General features: G+C 47.7%; 1 protein-coding gene across 1 annotated transcript; it reads right to left on the bottom strand.

Moving 5' to 3' along the window:
• Positions 1-417: 417 nt before the first annotated feature.
• Positions 418-2,147, bottom strand: LOC127343940 (interactor of constitutive active ROPs 4). The gene is made up of 3 exons (XM_051370158.2): positions 1,958-2,147; positions 1,707-1,869; positions 418-1,610 (listed from the first exon to the last, which is right to left on the bottom strand). The coding sequence occupies exons 1-3, from the start codon at positions 1,969-1,971 to the stop codon at positions 552-554; spliced, it is 1,236 nt and encodes a 411-aa protein (XP_051226118.1). The 5' UTR covers positions 1,972-2,147; the 3' UTR covers positions 418-551.
• Between the last annotated feature and the right edge of the window lie 23,586 nt (positions 2,148-25,733).

Here is a 25,733-nt window from a genome sequence, read left to right as displayed (position 1 = left end):
GAGAAGCTCTGCGGCGACTTTGAAATCGCGGTGCGACAGCTTGAAATTTGAGTCTTGACCATCCATTAAGCTTATCTTATGACAAGGATCTCAAAATACGGAGTACTAGCCTACAGCAGTAATCACTCTAGCATCAACAGCATACACGGGGAAATAGGGAATTATCTAGCAATCACTCTAGTAGCATCTACAGTGGCTAGCAGAAATGCAGCATCATCAGCCGGACGAAGCCGGGTAACAGACAAAGTTCAGTCTCACGATCATCATCTCAACATCATACAAACATAAGCGAAATTCGAGCCAAAATGCAGTAAACGATGGTTGCTAGCTAGCTAGTGCATCGATCGATGGGATCATCATCTCAACATCATACAAACATAAGCGAAATTCGAGCCAAAATGCAGTAAACGATGGTTGCTAGCTAGCTAGTGCATCGATCGACCCATCGATCGATGCGTGCGCTGGAGCTAGCGAGCTGAGCTAGCTCGCCGCTACGAGCAGCGAACCTCTGATCCGACGCAAGCCACATTGTGGCCGAATCTCCGATCGACTCACTTTGCACCCTTCTTCTTCCACAGATCGCCGAGCATCCGGATCCCGCCGGCGCCGCCCTTCCGCTTGCCGCCGAACCCCTCGTCGTCGCCGTCGTCCGGCATCGTCGCGGGGGACCCCCACCCGTTGCCATTACCGCCGTGGTGGCCGACGAGGTGCGCGTCCCCGCCGATGACCGCGGCGGCCGCCTCCGCCGCCTTGCGCCACTGCTCGGTCTGCACGCGCAGGCGGCGCATCTCGGCCTCGAGCGCCTCGCGCGCGGCGTCGGCGGCCCTGAGCTGCTCGCCCACGCGCGCCTCCCGCGCCGCGTTCTCCCTCAGCTCCTGCTCCACCAGGAACGCCCTGGCCGCCGCGTCCTCCTCGGCCGTCCTAGCCGCCGCGGCTGCATCCGCGGCCAGCTTCTTGAGCTCGGCATTGTCGGCCGCGAGGACCGCCACCTCCATCTCCCTGGCCGCCAGCTGGGCCCTCAGCTCCGCGACCTCCTCCGGGATCTCCTTGGCGGCGGCTGCAGGGGCGGCTGCGGAGGCGTTGTGGGTCTTGCCGGCCTCCTCGATCATGGCCTTGGTCTCCTCCACCTCCACGTCCTCCTCGGCCGGCGCCAGCACTACCGCCGCAGGCTTGTCCCCGCAGCTCACCTCCTCGCCGTCCTCGGCGGCGAGGGGGGCGGCCTGGTTCTCCTTGTCGCCGGACTCTGTCCTGACGACCTCGAACACGTCTGTGGCAGGCGAGTTAATGCTGCTCTCCTCCTCCTCCTGTTCCTCTGCCGCCACCGCCGCCGGCGGTTCGGCAGCCTTTACATCGTCAGCTTTCTTCTCTTCTTCGAGCGCTACGGGAGCGGCAGCGGGAGAGGGAGCGGGAGAGGGAGAGGGAGGAGACGCGGCGGCCGGCTTGGGGCTGCCCTTGGTGCCGACATGCTTCTTGGCCTCCTCGAGCGCGACCTGCGCGTCCTTCTTGGCGGCCTCCGCGGAGACGAGCTGCTCCCGCAGCTTCTTGAGCTCGTCCTGCACCTTGCCCAGCTTGGTCTCGAGCTCCGCCACCCGCGTCCCCGCGCGCTTCTTCTGCAAATCGCACCGCCAGGTCCGCCACCACCGAGTCAGTGAGCCACGGCTCCCTGGCCGTAGCAGAAAAAATGCATAAAACAGTGGACAGCATACCTCAGGCAGCGGGCTGCGCGGCGAGTGTCTGTCGGCGGCGAGCTTGGGGCTGGTCCGGTCGAGGACGGAGCGGTGGTGCGCGGCGTTGGAGTCGGAGGACGCCGTGGTCTTGAGGTGCAGCGGCGCGCGCGGCGACGCCCGCTGCGGCGGCAGCTCGGAGCCCCTGGGATGGATGAAATTGTCAGCACGAGAAACGGAACGAATCGAGCCGCGAGAGGGAATGGGACTTGGCTGCTGGTTGCGGCACGCACCTGGATCTCGGCATTGCCGGTGCTCGTCCGCCCTGCGGAAATCCCGGCGTGTGCAGCGCTTCCCAGGGTAGGATGAGAGGAGCACGAAGGAGAGGTACTGGGGTTCGTGGAAAGGCGGAAGCTCGCGGCGCGCAGGAAAGAGTCACACTCCACTGAGCCACTCACTCGTTCTCTGCGGAAAACGGGATTAATAAATGGAGCTGCGGGCTTCCGGCTGCGGCTACGAGAGGGAGAGAGAGAGGCACCGCGTTCCGTAAAGACGACCGCACCGTTCGTTGTTTCAAATTTCAAATCACCGCGGCGGATCACCGGAGCGACGCACGCAGCCAACCCGAGCGGCGGTGCCACGCAGACTTGAGCCTAGTTGACAGGTTGTGGTTGGTGGCGCACCGGCTCCTCGGGCCAACGTTAATGCCGCCGGCGCGCGGCGGTTGAGGACTCAGACGTGCGCGCGCGCGCGTTTGGAATGGAACGTTACTTCTGCCTCCAGTAGAAAACAAAACTGAATAAGATTTTCTCTCAGACAAAATCATATTTTATAAACCCTAAACTAGTAGGGTTTGGCAAAGAGACTTCAAATCCATTGCCCATTGCATTTGTACCTTGAACAATTGAATCCTGGTCTAAATTGAACCCCGGTTCCGGCAATGATGACCGCTGTCGAGCTTTAGCGAGCGAGGGGCGCGGTGTTGGTCCTCATCTGTGAGAAGGGATCACGTCGGCGGGGGGGGGGGGGGGGGGGGGGGGGAGAGTCGGACGCGTCGCTGTTCACCCCCATAGCAGCAGTCACAAGAGGTGGGGACTCACGGAGAAGTTGGGCGTCGGTGAAAGGGAGGGCGAAGCTCGAGCTTTGGAGGGTCAGAGGCAGGGAAAATAATTTCGTCGAGATTTCACGAGAAAGGTGGTTCTTGGTAAGGGACGAAAAAAGGTAACATGCCGAAAACTTCGATCGGATTTGAAAATATTCAAGGTATTACATATCAACAAAAAGAATGTAATGTGGTGGGAGGGAGCCTAGTAAAATGATTGCAATGTTCGAAATCCTCTTTTCCTTATTTCATTTTTTAAATGCATGTCTTCAAATCTGGCTGAGGTTTTTGATTTTTTTTCTAAGAAATTTTGTTATTTTCTTTACATTTAAGAAAATAAATAAGAAGATGAAATATTAAGCACTCGCTCATGGGGCGGTTCGAGTACCTGATGCGAGGTTGCTTGGTCCGATGCGGGAGGGGACATGTGCAATGCGGAGGAACAAGACCAAAAGAAGTGAGTCTAGCTCACTTGGTTGGCGCAGTGAATGTACAACCTAGTCACCATGGTTCAACTTCTTAGGGACCAAGATTTGGATTCTTAATTTTTCAAAAAAGTCACCTTAGGGGCTTGCCCGTCGTATTTCTTTCAACAAAGAACAAGATAAAGAAGAAGAAAGAGAGGAAAAAGAGAATGGCAGGTGGGACCATGTCCACCTCATCAACAGCCTGAGGCCCCACTGTTAGTGAAAGTAGCCTCGAATCCCGGTTAGGGATGTTTTCTTTCCCAGTGCACCAAACAGTTTTAGGGTTCATTTGAACTGAGATTTAGTACTTCTTGTACGAATGACACAATGATTTAATGTTCAGGTTCCTTTCGCCTAGCCTGATCCCGGTTAGGGTTGTTCTCTTTCCCAGTGCACGAAACAGTTTTAGGGTTCAATTTGAACCGAGATTTAGTAGTACTTGTACAAATGACACAATGATTTAAAGTTCAGGTTTCTTTCGCCGAACCTGATCCCGGTTAGGGTCGTTTTTCTTTCCCAGTGCACCAAATAGTTTTAGGGTTCAATTTGAACCGAGATTTAATAGTTCTTGTACGAATGACACAATGATTTAAAGTTCATGTTCCTTTTGCCGAACCTCCACAAGTTCAACGTTTAAAATAGTCGTTCTCCTTTCTCTATTGAGTTTCCCATTTTTTTTGAACAAGGGTCGGGTCCAACAGGTCCTGAAAATTCATTTGTAGCGGTGGGTACATCTTACAAGGAGAACCCTACGAGAGATAACAAATACAACATGTTACTCACTATTTCTAGGAAGGACCCTAGAAGAAAATCAAAAAGCGACCAAGTCCTTCTCTAGTGTCTAGCGGCCGCCGAGATTACCACTGCGGACGAAACCACTTGGGCAATGTCGGCGTGCAATGCCATGATGATAGAACTACAAAGCATCCTAAAGTCCCAAACATAAAAAATAATTACACCAAAATTCTTGGATCACATAATGAAAATTACACCAAGATTCTTGAACCACCTAACTACCACTATAACACGGAGGAACAAAATCCGAGCTCCAAGGTGCAAAGAGCAAAACGTAGCACCGGTGTCACCTCGCTGTTGCTGGTGCCGTCGAGTTCCTGTTGGTTTTGGGTTCCAAGTGGCGTGGCGGCGAGCCGAGGGCATGGAGGAGGACCAACTTGGTGAGCCGCTGCCGTGCCCCGACATGAGCGCCGGTGGCAACTTGCACAAGGAGGAGCCCCCTGCGTGTCTCGTGTTGGACTGATGGCTGATCGTCGGTGATCGATCACTGCCGCTCTTTGATCGTACGTGACAACAGAGATGCCTCTCTCCGTGACTCTTTGGCTTTTTTCACAGATCGCCGACGGAGGAAGAAATGGCGCGGTACTACAGCGCAGGCAGGCTTGCATCTGGTCACCAACAGGGCCGCAACTCTGCTGTTCACGCTCCACACCGTCCTGGACTTTGTGCAAGCAAGATGATGTACCGCGTCTGAATTTTTGTCGTCACGACTCGTCGACTCACGTACGATTCATGGAGCGATGGTTGCTGCACTTTGGAAGACGCTTTTGAAGCAATCAGGCGCCATTCCGTGGGCTCTCCGATATAATTTTACACCCACCTTTCAGCTGCACATCAGCACATGCTTCAGGGTTCAGCCACTCCCTGCTTTGCTCACCTTTTGTGGTGACTAGTGAGTTGTTTGTACGCACCTTTTGAAGCAATCGGAATCAGACTAGAGTATGCATATACCAATATTTATCTTTTTTTTATACAGTCAAAAAAATATTTATCTTTTTGTGATAGCCTTTCATCTACTATGTATTTGATTTTTTGCAAGGATGTGACTATTTCTCAGTCGACTGAGAACTAATTTCGCTTTTAGTCAGATGATGTCATTAAATTCCAGTTACAAATCATGGCTAACACGAATCACAATTCAAATCAAGTGTTGTAATGCTCCTATTAGCAGTAAACAATTTTCGTGCTAGTAGCGAGTTGAAGCTAGGCAAAACGACAGGACGGCAGAATTGCCGAATGCCGTCAGCTTGTCTAGCTGATCTCAAAATAGTAGTACTCCCTCCTGCTTAAAGATTTGGTCAAAGTCAAATTTCGTAAATTTTAATCGGCTATATTGATAAAATATAAATATATACAACAAAATAATAATATTTCTAGAATTGTTATGAAATATATTTTCATATTATATGCATTTGACATGGTAGATCTTTGTACTCCCTTCGATCTCTTTTAGTTGACTCAGATTTAGTACAACTTTATACTAAAATTCGAGTCAACTAAAATAGATCGGTGGGAGTATTATTATCTATATATTCTTGATCAAAGTTTGCACAGCTTAATTTGCACGAAAAATTATGCACAACGTAAAATGAGCAGGAGGGAGTATGGTACTAGGAGGACAGCTAATGGTGAGCTAGAAGGGAAAGGATTTGGCTTCCAGGAATCGAAGGCAAATGGGTGCTAGACAAAGAAGGCGCCGGGTCCCAATAACAAATGAAGTACTCCTTGTACTACAGTATAGCTTCGTTTTCAAAGCACGCTGCGAGGGAAGTTGGGTTAGCGAAAGAAAGTGTCAACCATACACAAAATGATGGTCAGAAGACGGGTGCAGGGGAAACACAAAGTCTTGGTCAAGTACTCGCAACAGAGACCTTGTACCTATCACTCAGGTGGTATGTGTGTTCGTGCAGTAAGCGGTACGTGTGTTCGTGCAGCGAAACTTTAAGTTAACATGACGTGTTAGCATCTTGTACCTCAGCTCGCTAAGTTTGGGTGCAAGCATGATTTGAGAAGGGATATCCGCGTTGCCATGCGTACCAAATCACTCCATGGCGTCTCTCGTTACCGCTGCCTCCACCTTCGTTTTAATTAGATCGGTTTCCTTTTTCAAGCTGAGTGAAATTTTAATAAGATTAATATTTTTAATGGGATTTGCTAGCTGAGAACTAACTTCGTGTTTAGTCAATTTCTACACTATTTGATTTGCAACGTGATTCGTGCTAGTCATGAGTTATGACATGTTGTAACTGAGATTTGATAACAGCATCTGACTGAGAACGAAGTTAGTTCTCAGTCGACTTAATAGATTAAGTTAGGGTTTTGGTAGCCATCTTTTTTATAGTCTCCGTGTCAACACCTGGATTTTTAAGTCCAGATGCCTATTATGCCGTACATCGCAATCCCAGGAATAATGTTTTTGCGAGACATAATAGTAAGTAGCATAGAGTCATCATTTATTACAACACATATTGTCTTACAACCATAGATCACATGATCCAATATTACACGAATATATTGTTCAACATCACAAATAGTAGCGGAAGCGAAGTAGTAGTGGACGATCTATTCCACAGGCAACGCTTGACGTTAGAAGACGATCCTAGTTATCGTAGACGTCCTGTTGTCCGTCATCCTGATACTGGTGCTCTCCTTCATAGTCTGGCATTTGAATAGCCAGGGCAAAGCCATGAGTACTTTTAAAGTACTCGCAAACTAATTCTAAGATAAATACTCATTAAGTGTAAGGGGGTGCTAAGCTCTAGGTTTATTTGCATAAAGCCAAGTTTTAGTTTCATAAATCTTTGGTAAAGCCTAAATCATGTGCTAGACTAACTCAAGTGGGAACATTAGTGTCATTCCCACAACTCATTATGGATCACCATAACGTCACCCTTTCAAACCACCATTCATTCCTAGAACCAAAACATTTTAATGATAACGGAGATAGTATGGCCTTTCCAAGCGTCCGTAACCGTGGACACGGCTATTCGAATAGGTTTAACACTCTGCAGAGGTTGTACTCTTGTGCCACAACTTGTGATTACATCCGTCGAGGGTAACCTCGAATCATCGTAACACAGTACGCGGATCATCAATCGAAACCTTTCACTTATATATGCTAGTATGAGCACCTCTCCCCATGAGCTTGGCCTCCCGGTGGAAACCGCCGTCAACCCGGAACTGCACAGGCTTGGGCCGTATATTCACCTCATTTCAACATCAATCCACAAGTAACGGAGGCAGCCGCAGCGTAACCCCTATGATGTTTGTTCAGAGGGAACCCATACTAAAATACACAAGTTTCTAGTTAAGCCCTACCCATAATCAGGTATTGTGGGGGTACTTGTATCATTGGAAAGGTATCGCATTCAAACTCAATCATCTATTTTGTCAAAAATCACCATCTTCTCTTGGTCATATTCACCTTCAAAATCTTTCACTTCAAACCATTTCACAAATGTTCCCATCTAGAGTAGTCAATTTTTAATTGCTTAGCACTAGCCACTAGGTGAAGGTGGTGCTATCTAGCTTTAATTGCTTAGGCTAACTTTGATACTCTTGTTCTAATCTAGACATGGGAATCATAAATAAAAAGGGTACTTTGAAATAAATAAGCAAAAGCAATTGTAAGTAAAAACATGGGATAGGTAATACATAAAAGTAAAGTGTGATGGTGCCTTTGCTCTTGTAGAGTTAAGCACTTGTGTTTAGCAAGGGTTAGCTTGCCTTGAGCTGGATAGTTATCGAAGTTCTCTTCTTCTTCCTGAGAGTAGCCCTCCTCTTCTTGGTATTCCTCGTTACTAGCGTCTATATACGAATACGAGGTATAAATACTAAACCAAGCTCACATACTAAACTAGAGGCACTCAAAATAGTTCACACACTAGTCCTATCATCAATCAAACATGGCATGGTGGATTATTGGATTTGTCTTTATTAGAAAGAAAATAATTTCCTCTCATTTTTCCTATTTCTTAAATTTGATATGTAGGTCTTTAAAGGATTCCATTTCTTTGCATTACTTAATATTAAGATTTAATCTCTCCATATAATAATAGGGTATGAAATATAGGTTGACCCCAAAGTCAACATTTCATATCTATTACATGTGAGTTCAATTTAATAGAAGTGTTACACTTCACATAGTTTTAAAAACTTAGCATTTAAATGAATTAAAATCTCTAAGTATAATTCTCAAGGGTTCATTAGCTTAAGTCATTTCCCCTGGTTATTAGTACTTAGGATCAAAATTTAAATGAGAGGTAATTCTCATATTGGGGTTGAGTTTGAATTCCACTTAAAAATGCTCTAGAAATGACTACATAGCCATTTTATTTGATCTAGTCCATGATCATACAAACAACAGGGCTATGTTATTGCATAATCAATTAGAGGACATCATTTGTGATTTATTAGAGTTGGAATTACTTCAAAATCTATTCTGGTTGAATTTTAAATAAAGTTTGAAAGTGCAAAAGTCTCTGTCTTGTCCTTTTTGTCAAATTAAGTCTACAATGAAATTGGAGAAGGGGCCAGTGGCATTTGATGGGTAATTTCATGGGCTTTCCAACGGTATAAAGTTTGCTAGATTTGGTTTGGTAGAATTCAAACTATTCAAATTTTACTAAACATTCAGCAGAGCAAAGTTTGGATAAAGAATAAACCAGATTTGAATTTTTGGGCTGGGCGGGAAGAGTAAATGGGCCGAAACGAAATTCGGTAGCACTTCGCAGCCCAACACGCGGCTGGCGCGCTCGGGCCGCGCTGACAGGGTGGGGGCCACCTGTCGGTGTCTATTTAAACGCCGAACCGGTATGTTCTATCTCGACCGTAGGATTAGAGGGAGGATCGACGGTGTGGGAACGTCGTCGTCCCCGGCGGGATTCCGACGAGGGCACGGCGGCAGTAGGGGGTCGGGGAGCCTACCAGGCCGATGCAGGACTCAGGCAGTATGCGCGGTGAAGGTGTAGTCGATGGGGAAGAGGTTGGGAGCAGCGGCGGCGCTTGGGGTGGCGCCAATCGTCGACGGTGAGCTGCGTCCCCCGGCGGCTCCGATCTTGAAATTGCTCCTCCTCCGGCGGCAATCGAACGAACTAAGGTGGTGGGGATGATCAGGGGTGAGAGGGGAGTCGAGTGGTGTGAGAGGAGCTTGCTGGGAGGGCCTCTATTTATAGCGGCGAGGGTGCCGTGGGGTGCTGCAAGGGCGCGGCCATGGCGTGGCGTTTCCGGCGAGCGAAAGGGCAAGCAAAGGACGGGAGCGTGTAGGCCTTGTCCTGGGGATGCTCAAGGAGTAGCTGGCGCGGCAAAAAGGGGGATGGGATCGCTCGGGCGCGTGCAATGTCCATCACTGGGCGCGCGGCATCATTTCGTCTCGGGCGCCGGCGACGGTGCAGGGCAGGCACGGGCGTTCGTCTAGCTCGTAGAGGGTGCAGAGGCGGTGCTCGATGCGGTGCTAGGGATGCAGGGCGAGGACGGTGGCGTGCAAGTGGACGACGTCCTTGCGCGTCCGGGCGTGATCACCACGCCGGCTGGCACGTCTGGCGCGTTTTGGACACGGGCGTTACGGGCGGGGCCGTGCAATGGCGATCGATTGATGGTACGGGCGTGATCCTTATGTATCATAGATGCTCAAGGACATGGAGAAACGACGAGGGAGTGGCCGAGGAGATGGGTGCCCAAGGTGGCCGGCATGGCATTGTGGAGCATGGTTTAGGGATTCTCCTCCACTTTAATCAGACATGCAAGTACTGGGCTAGAGGCAGGGGGTGTAGGGAGGCTGATGATCACTTTGCCAAAGTGGTTTAGGGTCAAAACTGCTGGATAATAGCATGTATCACTTAGTCTAGAGGTCACTGCCACCTGTTCGACGAAATGCCCGCAAGAAACTTTCTTTCGAATTTTGCAAATCTTTTTGGTGATTCTCATTTATATAAATATTGTGATGTATTGGTGGTGGTGGCACTCAATTTGGAATTGATTTGCAAGTTTTCAAAATTTGGGGTGATCTTCTTCTCTCTCTCGGGTTCCTTCTTTGCCCTCTTATTCTGGTCAACCTAGTCAACTTTAGGGAGGGTGGTCAACACCAAAGTTACTCACCTTGACATGGTCTTGGATGACCTGGCTTTAGTTGACCTTGCTTAGTTCAAGATTTGAGAAATACAGAGGGGTGAAGAGGTGAAGAAAATATTTTTGTGAGATGTGACCATTATCACATGTGTGAAGAAAATTTGATTTCTTTTGGTTTGATTCTTGATCCAAGGATGCAAAAGGGTTAGTTTATCACATTGAAGTATTTTAGAAGCCATGGGGCAAGCTAACTTGGCCTTGGTTGAGGATTGGTTATTTTACATAGAGGGTATGTGAGTGAGAGAGGGGTTTTTCCCAATTTCTTTATTTCTCCCCAATTTAGGGTTTAGTGAACTTTGTTAGGGTTCACAAAGCAAGGTTTACACATACTAACACTCATCATGGCAATTGCACAAAAGAAATCACTCATATGCATTTATCTATATGTGGCCCTATATGCATAGAAAAAGTTTTTGTTAATTGCAAAATTTGAGTTTGGGGAGTTTCTCTTTCTTGTTTATTATTGTTGAAACTTGAGATGTTACAAACCCTTCCCCTTACAAAAGATCTCGTCCCGAGATCTGAGAAAACTAGGTACTAAAGAGATCTGGGTACTCGGTCCTCATAAAGTCTTCTCTCTCCCAAGTGGCTTCTTCTTCGGTGTGGTTACTCCATTGGATCTTCAGAAACTTGATACTTCGAGTACGGGTGGTTCTGAAAGCTTCTTCCAAGATGCGAATAGGTACTTCGCGGTATGTCAGATCTGAGTTGATATCGACAGCTCGATGGTCGATGTTCTTGAAAACCTCGGTCTTCTCAGGCACTTCTAAACACTTAGGAGTAGCGAGATGTGAAACACATTGTGCACCGTGACATTTCTTCCGGCAACTCCAGCTGATAGGATACTTCTCCTCGGCGACTCAGGACCTTGAAAGGTCCGACATATCGGGGTGCGAGCTTTCCTCTGAGTTGAAATCTCTGCATTCCCTTAAGAGGGGACACTTTGAGATATACGAAATCTCCGATCTCGAAGGTCATCTCTCGGCGTCTCTTGTCGGCGTAGCTCTTCTGTCTTGATTGGGCTGTCTTGAGGTACTCACGAATCTTGTGAACCTTTTCTTCGGCTTCTCGGAGGATATCTGGTCCAAAGATTTGACTCTCTCCTACTTCCGACCAATTCGGAGGGTACGGCACTTCCTTCCGTACGGTGCTTCGAAGGGGGCCATCTGCAAGCGGCTTGGTAGCTATTGTTGTACGAGAATTCGAGCGTACGGCAAGCAGTCTTCCACTTAGATCCATACTCTAGCACACATGCTCTCAACATATCTTCTAATATTTGGTTGACTCTTTCGGTCTGTCCATCCGTCTGCGGGTGATAGGTACTGTGCTGAAATTCGAGGCGAGTTCGAGTCCTTCATGGACTTTCTGCCAGAATCGGGAGGTGAATTGGGATCCTCTGTCGGATACTATCGACTTCGGGGTTCCGTGCAGGCTGACTATCCTTGAGATATATAGCTCTGCGAGTCTCGGTCCTTGATAGGTGGTTTTGACGGGGATGAAGTGGGCGACTTTGGTCAGTCTGTCGACCACTACCCAGATGGAATCATTTCCTTTACTAGACTTGGGCAGTCCGGTGATGAAGTCCATTCCTACGGAATCCCACTTCCATTCGGGAATCAGTAGGGGTTGCAACGATCTGCGGGGCGTTGGTGTTCTGGCTTGTCTATTTGTGAGATGTCACCCTTGGCGTTGTAGCTTCCAATTTCTCTGTTCATTCGATGCTACCAGATTTGTTCCTTCAAATCCTGGTACATCTTGGTTCCTCCGGGGTGAATTGAGTACAGGGTGTCGTGAGCTTCTTTCGAATAACTTGCTTCAATTAAGTCGACGATGTACGCAAAGGCGCTTGTTGTACCATAGCACTCCTTCTTCATCTACGGTGAATCCGGGTGCCTTTCCGGCGGCTATTTGGTTCTTGATTCCGTCAATGCTAGCATTTCCTTTACGAGCTTCTTTGATCCGACTAATCGGGGTGGGTTGGAGTTCAATGCTTTGGCGAGGTATCCTTCGCTAACCGGTTCAAGTCTAAAGCTGTTCAAACTCTTCAAACAAAGCTAGGTTGCTCAATTGCTAACATGGAGTTCAACTGACACGGCAGTCTACTCAGAGCATCCGCTACCACGTTGGCCTTGCCGGGGTGATAGTGGATTTCCATGTCGTAATCCTTGATTAGCTCTATCCATCTGCGCTGTCTCATATTCAGCTCCTTCTGCGTGAAGATATATTTCAGGCTCTTGTGATCCGAATAAACCTCGCATCGATTACCCATGAGGTAATGACGCCATACTTTCAGTGCTAACACCACCTGCTAGCTCTAAGTCATGGGTTGGGTAGTTCTGTTCATGCGGCTTCACTGTCTTGATAGGTAAGATATCACCTTGCGTTCTTGCATCAAGACACATCCAAGACCAATCTTGGAGGCGTCACGATACATCGAAGGGCTTGGTAGTGTCCGGCATAACCAGTATTGGGGCTGTTGTCAATCTTAACTTGAGCTGTTGAAAGCTCTCTTCACACTTGTCGGTCCATTCGAACTTCCGGTCCTTCTTCAACAATTGGGTCATTGGTCTTGCTATACTCGAGAATCCTTCAACGAATCGGCGGTAGTATCCCGCCAATCCGAGAAAAGCACGGACCTCGGTCTGAGTGGTTGGGGCCTTCCATTCTTCAACAGTCTTGATTTTTGCGGGGTCAACGGCAATTCCTCCGGCTGACAAGATGTGACCCAAGAATCCTACTTCCTTCAACCAGAACTCACACTTGCTGAACTTGGCATACAATCGATGTTCCCGAAGGGTATCTAGGACCACTTCCAAATGTTGCTCATGCTCTTCCTCGGACTTGGAGTATATGAGGATGTCGTCGATGAAGACAACCACAAACTTGTCCAGAAGTTCATAAAGATCTTATTCATGAGATTCATGAAGTAAGCGGGGGCATTGGTCAATCCAAATGACATGACATTGTACTCATACAATCCATATCGGGTGGTAAAGGCAGTTTTGGGGATATCGGTGGCACGAATCTTCAACTGATGGTATCCTGTCCGCAGATCAATCTTTGAGAAAACTCGGGCTCCGGTCAGCTGGTCAAACAGATCTCCTATCTTGGGCAACGGATACTTATTCTTAATGGTGACATCGTTAAGCTTACGATAGTCCGTAACCAAACGAGTGGCACCGTCCTTTTTATCCACAAACAAAACTGGTGATCTCCAGGGTGACGCACTTGGTTGAATCAGACCTTTGAATAGCATATCATCCAATTGTTTCTTGATTCCACTAACTCTGCCGGGTTCATGCTGTAGGCTCTCTGGGCTATGGGTCCGGTTCCGGGGATTAACTCGATGATAAACTCGATATCCCGATCTGGGGGCATACCGGGTAGATCATCCGGGAACACGTCAGGATATCGACAAACGACCCTGATCTGATCCAAGGTGGGTTTGGCTAGGCTTTGGTTACAGGTAAATTTTCGGGGCATCTTTTCAGATATGTGTTCGACTATTATTCCGGTGCTACTAGTCATGGTGATGGCCTTCTTGGCACAATCAATCAGTCCATGATGTTTCGCCATCCAGTCCATTCCCAGGACTACTTCCATTCCTTTGGCTCCCAGAACAATCAAATTTGCATAGAAATCTATTTCATGTATTCGATGGGCACATCTTTGCAAATTTTTCTAGCTTTAGTTGTTGATCCCGGTATTTGAACTATCATGACATGCTTCAAAGCGATGGGTTGAATCTTACTAGTGCATGCAAAATCTTCGGTAATGAATGAATGCGATGCTCCAGAATCAAACAGCACTCTTGCGGGTATTGAGTTAACAGAGAACATACCCGGCACAACGTCCGGGGCTTCCTGAGCTTCTTCGCATTCATGTGGTAGAGGCGGCCGTTGCGGTTGTTCGGGTTGTTGGGGCGAACTTCTTGTTGGTGGTGACACGACGCTGGCTGCTGCGCAGGCCTGAGGTGTTGGCGGCGGTCTTGGCGAGCTTCTTGGGGCACTCATAGGAAAAGTGCCCAGCTACTCCGCACTCGTAGCGGTTGTAGGTAGACTTGTCCTTGGGGGTGATGGGAACAGGCGTTGCTCCCGGTCCTTGGAGCAGTGTTGGGGTTATTGTTGGGGGCGCGAGGTGGGCGCGGTTGAAGTTGCTTTGTTGTTGTTGTTGTAGTTGTTGTGTCCTCCAGACACAGGGGTTTCCTCCACTCCTGTTACGATAACTCGGACGTGGATTACGCATCGGGGCTTGTTGTTTCTTGGGGCGAACCCTCCACCTGAGTTGGGACGATACTTTTGGTGGTTCTTTGGGCCCACTCTGGTTCATCATACGTCGCTTGCGGTTCTCATTGGCTTGGTGTATCTTCCCCTCCATCTGAATGGCGGAGTCAACGAGTGCTTCTAAGTCAGCAAAGGGGATGTTGATCGATCTGATCTGCATCTCATCATGCAGTCCATTCGAAACCTTTCCTTCCTCTTCTCGACGGTGTCCGTCTCATCCGGGCGTACCTTGACAAAGTGAGGAACTTGTCGCGGTATTCTACCACGGTCATTACGCCTTGCTTTAGTTCCCTGAACTCATCCCTCATCTTCTTAATCAAACCCGGGGCACATGATACTTGCTAAACTTGAGTTTGAAGTCTTCCCAAGTCATCGGGTTCCCCGCATGTAAGCAGCGGGTACTTGTCCACCAGGCACGTGCGGGTCCAGCCGGATAGTGGGTGGCGAACAACACCTTCTCGTTGTCCTCCACTCCGGCAACCTCGAGATTGTTCTCCATAGTCCGGAGCCAATCATCGGCATCGAGGGGTTCCTCTGTCTTGTTGAACACAGGTGGGTTAGTGTTCTGGAAGTTTTTCAGCTTTGACCCTGGGTGGTCGTGGTTTCCGTGGCCTTGGTTGCCCTGAGCAAGTTGTTGAAGTGCAGCTAGGTTGGCTTGCCGTTCAGCTCTCTCAACTTCTCTATCAGCCATCATCTGTTGCAGCATTCTGCGACATTGCCTCCTGAGTCATGTTGCGAGTTGGGGGTGCCATCTGAACAGTGATAGGGATCATGAGATAAGAGGGAAATGTCTATGGCTCATTTTGGGGTAGAATACAACTTAAACTTGATTCATAATAATAATATTACACACACACAAACATAGTCATGGAGGTAGCACATATTACAAGCCAAATGTTCAGGAGGGTTTTAAGAACCCTTTCAACAAACTACGATACATGGGGCGGGTACAAAGGACCAATACATAACACGGGGCGCAAGTGCTCAGACGGGACTACTCGCCATCGACGTTGATAGGGTAGACATTGTCCATCCCGGCATCGAGGTGCTCGTGGCCATCCTCGTAAGGGTGGAACTCCAGGTCGTCGTCTTCCTCCTCCTCGTAGTCGTCGTCGTTGCTGACGTAGGAGTAGCCGTCCCCCTGGATGTTCTCCCCTTCTTCTTCACCCTCCAGCTCCTGGATCTGCTCAGCTTGGGCAGCGATGGTCGCCTTCAGAGTGGCGATCCTGGCCTTCAGGCGGTTGATGGCGTGATCCTTCTTCTGGTTGGCACGGCGGAGTGCCCTACGTTCTCCAGCGATGACCTTGATGGTCTCCGCCTGCTGCGCTAACTGGATGTGAGTGTGGTTGGCGTATTCGCGGGAGTTGTCGAGGTCGATGCGGGTCTCGCTCAGCATGAAGTCCAGATGGTCAACATGGTGGCGAAGCTGCGGGTGTGACGGCAGGTTCATTGGCACTCCGAGTGAGTTGTGCCTTGCATAGTGCACAAAGCGACTGTCGGTGAAGTCCATGAAGTTTTGCCCGCACAGACGTGCGAGTCCTTCCTGAAGTCCTCTTGCGAGACCATCCGCCCAGTTGTTCTCCCTGAAGGAGAACTGGATCCTTGCGCTCATTGGGAGCGTGAACCTTCCACGAAGGTCCACCATGATCACCCACTGAAGTTGACCACCGGGTTGGTCATTTAGCATTCCGCCAAAGACTTCCGGTGGTGGGCGCCCGAGGAACTCGGAGAGGGAGAAGAGGTCCCTCTCGAAGATGAGCTCTCCACCGTTCCCCAACTGATAGAACTCAGTCTGGAGAAAGGGCTGCGCGTCCACGACGTGATCCATCTGTAGAGAGATGAGATGATTAAGTTAGCTAGGTGCAAGTGTTCCAAATTTTTAATTCTCTTAGAAGAAGGGCATGAATTTAAAATTTGAAAAAGACTCTTCAAGGTAAGGAGGGGAATAAGATTTTCATAACTAGTCAACTCATGAAATTTGAAACTAAGTTTTTGAGCGTCCATTCTAACTAGGGTCTCCTAAAGTCAAACAATGGCTCTGATACCAACTTGTCAACACCTGGATTTTTAAGTCCAGATGCCTATTATGCCGTACATCGCAATCCCAGGAATAATGTTTTTGCGAGACATAATAGTAAGTAGCATAGAGTCATCATTTATTACAACACATATTGTCTTACAACCATAGATCACATGATCCAATATTACACGAATATATTGTTCAACATCACAAATAGTAGCGGAAGCGAAGTAGTAGTGGACGATCTATTCCACAGGCAACGCTTGACGTTAGAAGACGATCCTAGTTATCGTAGACGTCCTGTTGTCCGTCATCCTGATACTGGTGCTCTCCTTCATAGTCTGGCATTTGAATAGCCAGGGCAAAGCCATGAGTACTTTTAAAGTACTCGCAAACTAATTCTAAGATAAATACTCATTAAGTGTAAGGGGGTGCTAAGCTCTAGGTTTATTTGCATAAAGCCAAGTTTTAGTTTCATAAATCTTTGGTAAAGCCTAAATCATGTGCTAGACTAACTCAAGTGGGAACATTAGTGTCATTCCCACAACTCATTATGGATCACCATAACGTCACCCTTTCAAACCACCATTCATTCCTAGAACCAAAACATTTTAATGATAACGGAGATAGTATGGCCTTTCCAAGCGTCCGTAACCGTGGACACGGCTATTCGAATAGGTTTAACACTCTGCAGAGGTTGTACTCTTGTGCCACAACTTGTGATTACATCCGTCGAGGGTAACCTCGAATCATCGTAACACAGTACGCGGATCATCAATCGAAACCTTTCACTTATATATGCTAGTATGAGCACCTCTCCCCATGAGCTTGGCCTCCCGGTGGAAACCGCAGTCAACCCGGGAACTGCACAGGGCTTGGGCCGTATATTCACCTCATTTCAACATCAATCCACAAGTAACGGAGGCAGCCGCAGCGTAACCCCTATGATGTTTGTTCAGAGGGAACCCATACTAAAATACACAAGTTTCTAGTTAAGCCCTACCCATAATCAGGTATTGTGGGGGTACTTGTATCATTGGAAAGGTATCGCATTCAAACTCAATCATCTATTTTGTCAAAAATCACCATCTTCTCTTGGTCATATTCACCTTCAAAATCTTTCACTTCAAACCATTTCACAAATGTTCCCATCTAGAGTAGTCAATTTTTAATTGCTTAGCACTAGCCACTATGTGAAGGGGGTGCTATCTAGCTTTAATTGCTTAGGCTAACTTTGATACTCTTGTTCTAATCTAGACATGGGAATCATAAATAAAAAGGGTACTTTGAAATAAATAAGCAAAAGCAATTGTAAGTAAAAACATGGGATAGGTAATACATAAAAGTAAAGTGTGATGGTGCCTTTGCTCTTGTAGAGTTAAGCACTTGTGTTTAGCAAGGGTTAGCTTGCCTTGAGCTGGATAGTTATCGAAGTTCTCTTCTTCTTCCTGAGAGTAGCCCTCCTCTTCTTGGTATTCCTCGTTACTAGCGTCTATATACGAATACGAGGTATAAATACTAAACCAAGCTCACATACTAAACTAGAGGCACTCAAAATAGTTCACACACTAGTCCTATCATCAATCAAACATGGCATGGTGGATTATTGGATTTGTCTTTATTAGAAAGAAAATAATTTCCTCTCATTTTTCCTATTTCTTAAATTTGATATGTAGGTCTTTAAAGGATTCCATTTCTTTGCATTACTTAATATTAAGATTTAATCTCTCCATATAATAATAGGGTATGAAATATAGGTTGACCCCAAAGTCAACATTTCATATCTATTACATGTGAGTTCAATTTAATAGAAGTGTTACACTTCACATAGTTTTAAAAACTTAGCATTTAAATGAATTAAAATCTCTAAGTATAATTCTCAAGGGTTCATTAGCTTAAGTCATTTCCCCTGGTTATTAGTACTTAGGATCAAAATTTAAATGAGAGGTAATTCTCATATTGGGGTTGAGTTTGAATTCCACTTAAAAATGCTCTAGAAATGACTACATAGCCATTTTATTTGATCTAGTCCATGATCATACAAACAACAGGGCTATGTTATTGCATAATCAATTAGAGGACATCATTTGTGATTTATTAGAGTTGGAATTACTTCAAAATCTATTCTGGTTGAATTTTAAATAAAGTTTGAAAGTGCAAAAGTCTCTGTCTTGTCCTTTTTGTCAAATTAAATCTACAATGAAATTGGAGAAGGGGCCAGTGGCATTTGATGGGTAATTTCATGGGCTTTCCAACGGTATAAAGTTTGCTAGATTTGGTTTGGTAGAATTCAAACTATTCAAATTTTACTAAACATTCAGCAGAGCAAAGTTTGGATAAAGAATAAACCAGATTTGAATTTTTGGGCTGGGCGGGAAGAGTAAATGGGCCGAAACGAAATTCGGTAGCACTTCGCAGCCCAACACGCGGCTGGCGCGCTCGGGCCGCGCTGACAGGGTGGGGGCCACCTGTCGGTGTCTATTTAAACGCCGAACCGGTATGTTCTATCTCGACCGTAGGATTAGAGGGAGGATCGACGGTGTGGGAACGTCGTCGTCCCGGCGGGATTCCGACGAGGCACGGCGGCGATGGGGGTCGGGGAGCCTACCAGGCCGATGCAGGACTCAGGCAGTATGCGCGGTGAAGGTGTAGTCGATGGGGAAGAGGTTGGGAGCAGCGGCGGCGCTTGGGGTGGCGCCAATCGTCGACGGTGAGCTGCGTCCCCCGGCGGCTCCGATCTTGAAATTGCTCCTCCTCCGGCGGCAATCGAACGAACTAAGGTGGTGGGGATGATCAGGGGTGAGAGGGGAGTCGAGTGGTGTGAGAGGAGCTTGCTGGGAGGGCCTCTATTTATAGCGGCGAGGGTGCCGTGGGGTGCTGCAAGGGCGCGGCCATGGCGTGGCATTTCCGGCGAGCGAAAGGGCAAGCAAAGGACGGGAGCGTGTAGGCCTTGTCCTGGGGATGCTCAAGGAGTAGCTGGCGCGGCAAAAAGGGGGATGGGATCGCTCGGGCGCGTGCAATGTCCATCACTGGGCGCGCGGCATCATTTCGTCTCGGGCGCCGGCGACGGTGCGAGGCGAGCACGGGCGTTCGTCTAGCTCGTAGAGGGTGCGAGGCGGTGCTCGATGCGGTGCTAGGGATGCGAGGCGAGGACGGTGGCGTGCAAGTGGACGACGTCCTTGCGCGTCCGGGCGTGATCACCACGCCGTGGCACGTCCTGCGCGTTTTGGACACGGGCGTTCTGGGCAGGGCCGTGCAATGGCGATCGATTCGATGGTACGGGCGTGTTCCTTTTGTATCATAGATGCTCAAGGACATGGAGAAACGACGAGGGAGTGGCCAGGGAGATGGGTGCCAAAGGTGGCCGGCATGGCATTGTGTAGCATGTTTTAGGGTTTCTCCTCCACTTTAATCAGCCATGCAAGTACTGGGCTAGAGGCAGGGGGTGTAGGGGAGGCTGATGATCACTTTGCCAAAGTGGTTTAGGGTCAAAACTGCTGGATAATAGCATGTATCACTTAGTCTAGAGGCTGCCTGCCACCTGTTCGACGAAATGCCCGCAAGAAACTTTCTTTCGAATTTTGCAAATCTTTTTGGTGATTCTCATTTATATAAATATTGTGATGTATTGGTGGTGGTGGCACTCAATTTGGAATTGATTTGCAAGTTTTCAAAATTTGGGGTGATCTTCTTCTCTCTCTCGGGTTCCTTCTTTGCCCTCTTATTCTGGTCAACCTAGTCAACTTTAGGGAGGGTGGTCAACACCAAAGTTACTCACCTTGACATGGTCTTGGATGACCTGGCTTTAGTTGACCTTGCTTAGTTCAAGATTTGAGAAATACAGAGGGGTGAAGAGGTGAAGAAAATATTTTTGTGAGATGTGACCATTATCACATGTGTGAAGAAAATTTGATTTCTTTTGGTTTGATTCTTGATCCAAGGATGCAAAAGGGTTAGTTTATCACATTGAAGTATTTTAGAAGCCATGGGGCAAGCTAACTTGGCCTTGGTTGAGGATTGGTTATTTTACATAGAGGGTATGTGAGTGAGAGAGGGGTTTTTCCCAATTTCTTTATTTCTCCCCAATTTAGGGTTTAGTGAACTTTGTTAGGGTTCACAAAGCAAGGTTTACACATACTAACACTCATCATGGCAATTGCACAAAAGAAATCACTCATATGCATTTATCTATATGTGGCCCTATATGCATAGAAAAAGTTTTTGTTAATTGCAAAATTTGAGTTTGGGGAGTTTCTCTTTCTTGTTTATTATTGTTGAAACTTGAGATGTTACACTCCGCCTCAATGAAGATGTTGTTGTCTATAGTAAGTGATCTTTAACCCTTTGTTTGACGACGAGATCTCCCTTTCGGTATCAATGGTGGTGTTAGAAGATTGTATTTCTAGGTAGGTTTTTTTAGATCTTGCTTCGCCATATTGATTTTGGATCGTTTCTCCTGTTTGCCGAGAGGAGGATTATCTTTGCAATACTTGTCTCTACATCCTCGATAATGGCAATTCGTACCCTCAGATCCCAGCGATGTTGATCAAGCTATTCGGTTGTTTCCCCCTGACATATTGGTATAAGTACTCTTGCCGATGTTGATTAACTACCTCGATGGTTATGCGCGTGCACGTAACCTTGATATTGTGGTTCAAACAATTATGGGAGAACCTTCATTTTTGTTTTCAGGTCTATCCATCTATGTTTAGCATCTATCTTTATCCACTTTCAAAAAACTATAAGATTGTGTGTAAAAAAAATAGTTTGAAAACTTCAAATATTTGCTCAAATTTTTAACTTTATTTTATAATAATTAGAGACAAATCATATATCTTTTTCGTGTGCTAATTGTTTAGCATCTATATTTGTCTACCTTCAGAAAATACAATATTGTGTGTTGCAAGCAAAAATAGTTTGAAAACTTCAATTATTTGCTTGTTTTTTAGACTTTATTTTATAATAGTTGGAGACAAATCATATATCTTTTTTGTGTGCTATTTGTTACTATGAATATTTGTGTGGTATTGATTGTCAAAACAATCACTCGATGATGTTGCTTGATGACATGGGTTGTATAGTTTTTATAGTAGAATATGGTAAAATAAATCAATATCGATCCATATCTTGTAGTTTCCCAGACACGATCACCTGCTCAGCTAGCTAGCAAGCATGTGGATCCAACGGGAAGCCCCACCGATGATTGCTGCATGTAGAGACGCACTGCAGATGAATAATCGATGGGACACGAGCAACATCCAAGAGTATATATATAGGACTAGTATATACCAGAAACTGGAGAAGAGGATGTGTTGTGGATTGTTAATTTGTGATAGTGTGATGCAACGGCCAACGGATCACGAACTGTATGGCTACCTTCGAAGTTGGAGCTTTAGAGATGCTGCGTGTAGGAGATAGGATAGCGGCAGGAGAGGACAAAGGAGAAGTGGGAGGAAGAGTAAGAATGGGATTAACGTGCCAGAGACATGCTTGGGAGTTGGGTCCTAGTGCGCGCTCGTGGTGCTTGGTTCCTTTCTTGTCACCGTTGCGGTTTAGACTTTTGACAAGTTTCTTCTCGAGGAAACTAAACTACCCTAGTTTACTTTGCACCGTGAGCAGCGAAGCACGCAACGCATGGACTTTGCACCATCGAGGCACCGATGACAACGTGATCGGCAGAAACGTACGTTGCTGTTGGTTGCGGGTTGTGGAAGGATATGCATGCGCACCAAATACTAACAAACACTAACGTACGGCCATGAAAAACACCTCGCAAATACACACACACGGACGTCACATGCAGGTAAATCTTGGATGTTGCGTTCGTTGCACTTCACAAGGGACGAAATTGTCCTTACCAATGTCAAGTGACCGGTGCACATTCAGCTCATGCTTAAGCGAAGGTGGCCCATACAAGTCGGTCAAGCCTGGTGAAGCCAAGAGAGTAGTTAAAAAGAGGAGTAAGAGCATCTCTAGCCGGGTCTACTGAAGCGTTTCCAAACCGCGTCGGATTTAGAGGACGGTTTTTCTTCGTGCCGCTGGGGGACGTTGCTCTCTAGCCGCGTCCCCCAAACAGAAATTGAGATTTTTTAAATTTAATCGAAAACAGTCGAATTTGTTCAAACTTGCTATATATTACATAGATTTGAATGAAATTCGATGAATTTTAAACCTAACCCTAATATAGTAGTACTTGCGGCGCCCAGAGGGGTTGTAGTACTGGAAGTTGTACATGCCGTCGTCGACGACGTCCTGTTTGCCGCACTAGCCAGGCTTCTCGGCGGGCTCGTCCTTCACCGCGCCGTTGGGCCCAGCTTTGCCATCGTTGGTGAGGTTGACGAGCGGCATCCCAGCGTCACGGATGGACATAGCGTTCACCGCGTCGATGTCACCATCCAAGCATCCTTGTCGTTCAGGTACGCCATATACGCCGCGTGCAACCCTGGGCAGTCCTTGGGGTCGTCGCTGCTGGTGATGAGGCGCTACCGCCGCTCGTACTCTTCCATCTGCGTGGACGTTGCGGCTTCCTCGTCGTCCTGCTCCTCCTTCACCTCCGGCTTCGGAACGAGGAGGGCGCCGATGGCACGCCTCTGTTGTTCCCTGTTGTTGCCGCGCTGGTTCGCGGATGGTGATGCTGCTGCTGTCGCGCCTCCGAATCGTGGGCGGCGTCGTGTACTCAGGCTCATCCTTCACCTTGCACTTCGGCACGCAGTACGGCGTGGCGCGGTGCGAGGAACCGGCCCCAAAGAAGAAGAGTTTGAGAAGGACGAGTACGCCCTCCTCGGTCGCCAGCGCGCCGAAGCCGGAGGAGATGGCAGCGAAGAAGGTGGCATCTCCAACCTTGGGGAGCCATTGTGGATACCGTCGACGACGGCCGAGAGGATGCGCCCGGGAATGCCCCCGAAAAGGATGCGCCCCTCCTTGTTCCACGTGTTCTTCCGGCCGACGAGGCCGTCTGTGCTGTTCATGTCGGCGCCGTACTGCGCTTGGAAGAAGTCCGCCCACCAGTCATCATTGCCGGTGGGGGCCCATGTGGGATTGGTGCGCTCCTCGATGCCGAGGCGAGCGCGTTGGGTCCTGATCGCGTCCCTCCAATGATCGGTTCCCGGCGGCGGCGGCGGGACGCCGATCCCATTGACGGCCATCCTCCATCCACCGCCGCTTGGCAGGCGCATGTCCGATTGGATAGGGTACCGCGCACGGTACAGTGCCCACGCCTCCGCCACCGTGAGGCGCACCCCAAAGCCTCCTTCCGCCCGGCACGACCCAATATGTTGTCCGATGCCTCGAGCCCGTTCTCGCTCCACAGGGGATTCTGTGGGCGCGCCGGACACAACGTGAAGCGAGACGGGGAGTGACGGGCCCGACGCGTCATTGACACACGAACGACACCCAACCATCGCCTACCTCGCGACGGAAGTTATTGGTGTGCAGCGACGGTGTAGTTTCCACATTGGCGCAACTACACTTCTCGTCGTGCCTAGCTCTCCATGCCGGCATTGATGTGCGCCACCGCTCCCTCGCCTCCCTCCAGCGTATAAAAAGGGGCGCTCGTGCATTATCCCTCACACAAACCCTAGCCCCTCTTTCCCGAACCCTAGCCGCCACCATCTCAGGATCCGAGGGCCAATCCATGGCTGGTAGAGGTCGAGGTCGACGCCGTGGCCACGGTGGCCGTGCTAGAGCAACAACTCCTCCACGGTTGTTGTCGCCTTCTCCGTCGTTGTCTTCCGAGGGGAGTGGGAGTTCGAGTTTATCATCATCCTCAATGGCGACTCACTAAGCATCGAGAGGCTGCTGGACAAGTTCGCCGACTTCGGTGCCAGCAAGGAGACAGTCGCGCTGTCGCTGTGGGAGGCTAGCTGCGGCTTTTGCCAGGGGCCGGTGGACGTGCTCATCGACGGTCGCGGCAAGGTCTACCTCCACACCGGCTAGGGGAAGTTCGCACTACCACGACCTCCAAGCCGGCCACGTGCTCAACTTTTGCTACCAAGGCGACGAGGAGATGAGCGAAGGTTTTCGACGACACGTCCTACCACTGGCACTACCAAAGCAACGACGACGTAGACGATGATTGAACATGGCAAGTGTTCTTTCTTTGTAGCGAAGATGGCCGTCGACCAATTGAAGCCACTAGTGTAACTTTCTGGATGTTCTTCCTGCGCATCGAAGGGCACTCTCTCAACCAGCTGGATTTTTCATTTTGGGTGACCGAGAATGCCTGAGAGTGTTTTTTCTTGGCAGCGAATACACGAAATCCACGAGGCTAACACTAGTTATGTTTTATAATCTTGCAATGTTTTGTGTAATGTTCCTTCTCTCTATTGAAATAATAAATGCAAACAAATGTTATTTTAATGTTTGGGGTGCGTTTGGGGCCGCATATGGGGAGCGACGCGCCCTAAACACGCACGAAACATAGACGTTCTCAAAATGCTCAATCCGGCGCGATTTAGGGAACGCGACTGGAGATGCTCTAAGCACGATATTGATATGCTTGGGCTTAGTGCAGAAGATCCCCACAATCCAAGTGTTACAGCTAACAAGCCAACAGCATGAACGCCTCATTTGTTCATAAGCAAGATGGTCAAGTTTCAGGGCCGGTTCAGATATCTTGAGGGTCATGGGGCGACACAGTGGTGGAGATTTTATATGTAACAAGGGGCCATTGCCCCCAACGCCTATAATTTTTTTTAAAATATCTATAATTTTATGATATTTACTTATAGTTTTAGTATGATTGGTGTTTTTGGGTCTCAGAACAATCTATATCAAACTCCGTCGCTTGGTCATACACAAATCTTTTAAAAACTATTATTATTTCATATGAAAAATATAATACTAATGCAATAGAAAATTCAATAATCCTTTCATCTGATAGACTCATGGTCTTTGCAATCTCAGTGAAAACATTTAAAAGTACTTAATTTTATTGATCGGGTGAACTATATAACATGATATATATTTCTAATAATAGCTCCTTTATACATGTGTGTATAACATATGTACCTCTAGATTAATCACATGAAAAAAGTATGGGAGTAACTGATTCGTATCCCATGTAAAAGGTGAATAGAAGAGTAGACATATTTGATACTAAATTAATAAAAAGATAGAATATACGTTCTCTAAACATACATGTATGATGAGGACAAGTAGGTGACAACTATAATTATTCGAATAGAAGGAAAGTTGCTTGCGGGATGGTATAGTTACGTGATTGTGCCTTTTCTCTCAACTAATAAATACTCACAATATCGGGAAGGCGAGAGCCAG

The sequence above is a fragment of the Lolium perenne genome, chromosome 3, assembly GCF_019359855.2.
Source record: "Lolium perenne isolate Kyuss_39 chromosome 3, Kyuss_2.0, whole genome shotgun sequence".
NCBI classification, from domain to species: domain Eukaryota; kingdom Viridiplantae; phylum Streptophyta; class Magnoliopsida; order Poales; family Poaceae; genus Lolium; species Lolium perenne.
This window is presented reverse-complemented; position numbering and strand designations above follow the sequence as displayed.

What these genes read in the sequence shown, in the direction of transcription:
- LOC127343940 (XM_051370158.2), bottom strand. An exon ending in CGCGCAGCCCGCTGCCTGAG is followed by an intron (nt 1,611 to 1,706) that starts GTATGCTGTCCA and finishes TGCGATTTGCAG; the next exon opens with AAGAAGCGCGCGGGGACGCG.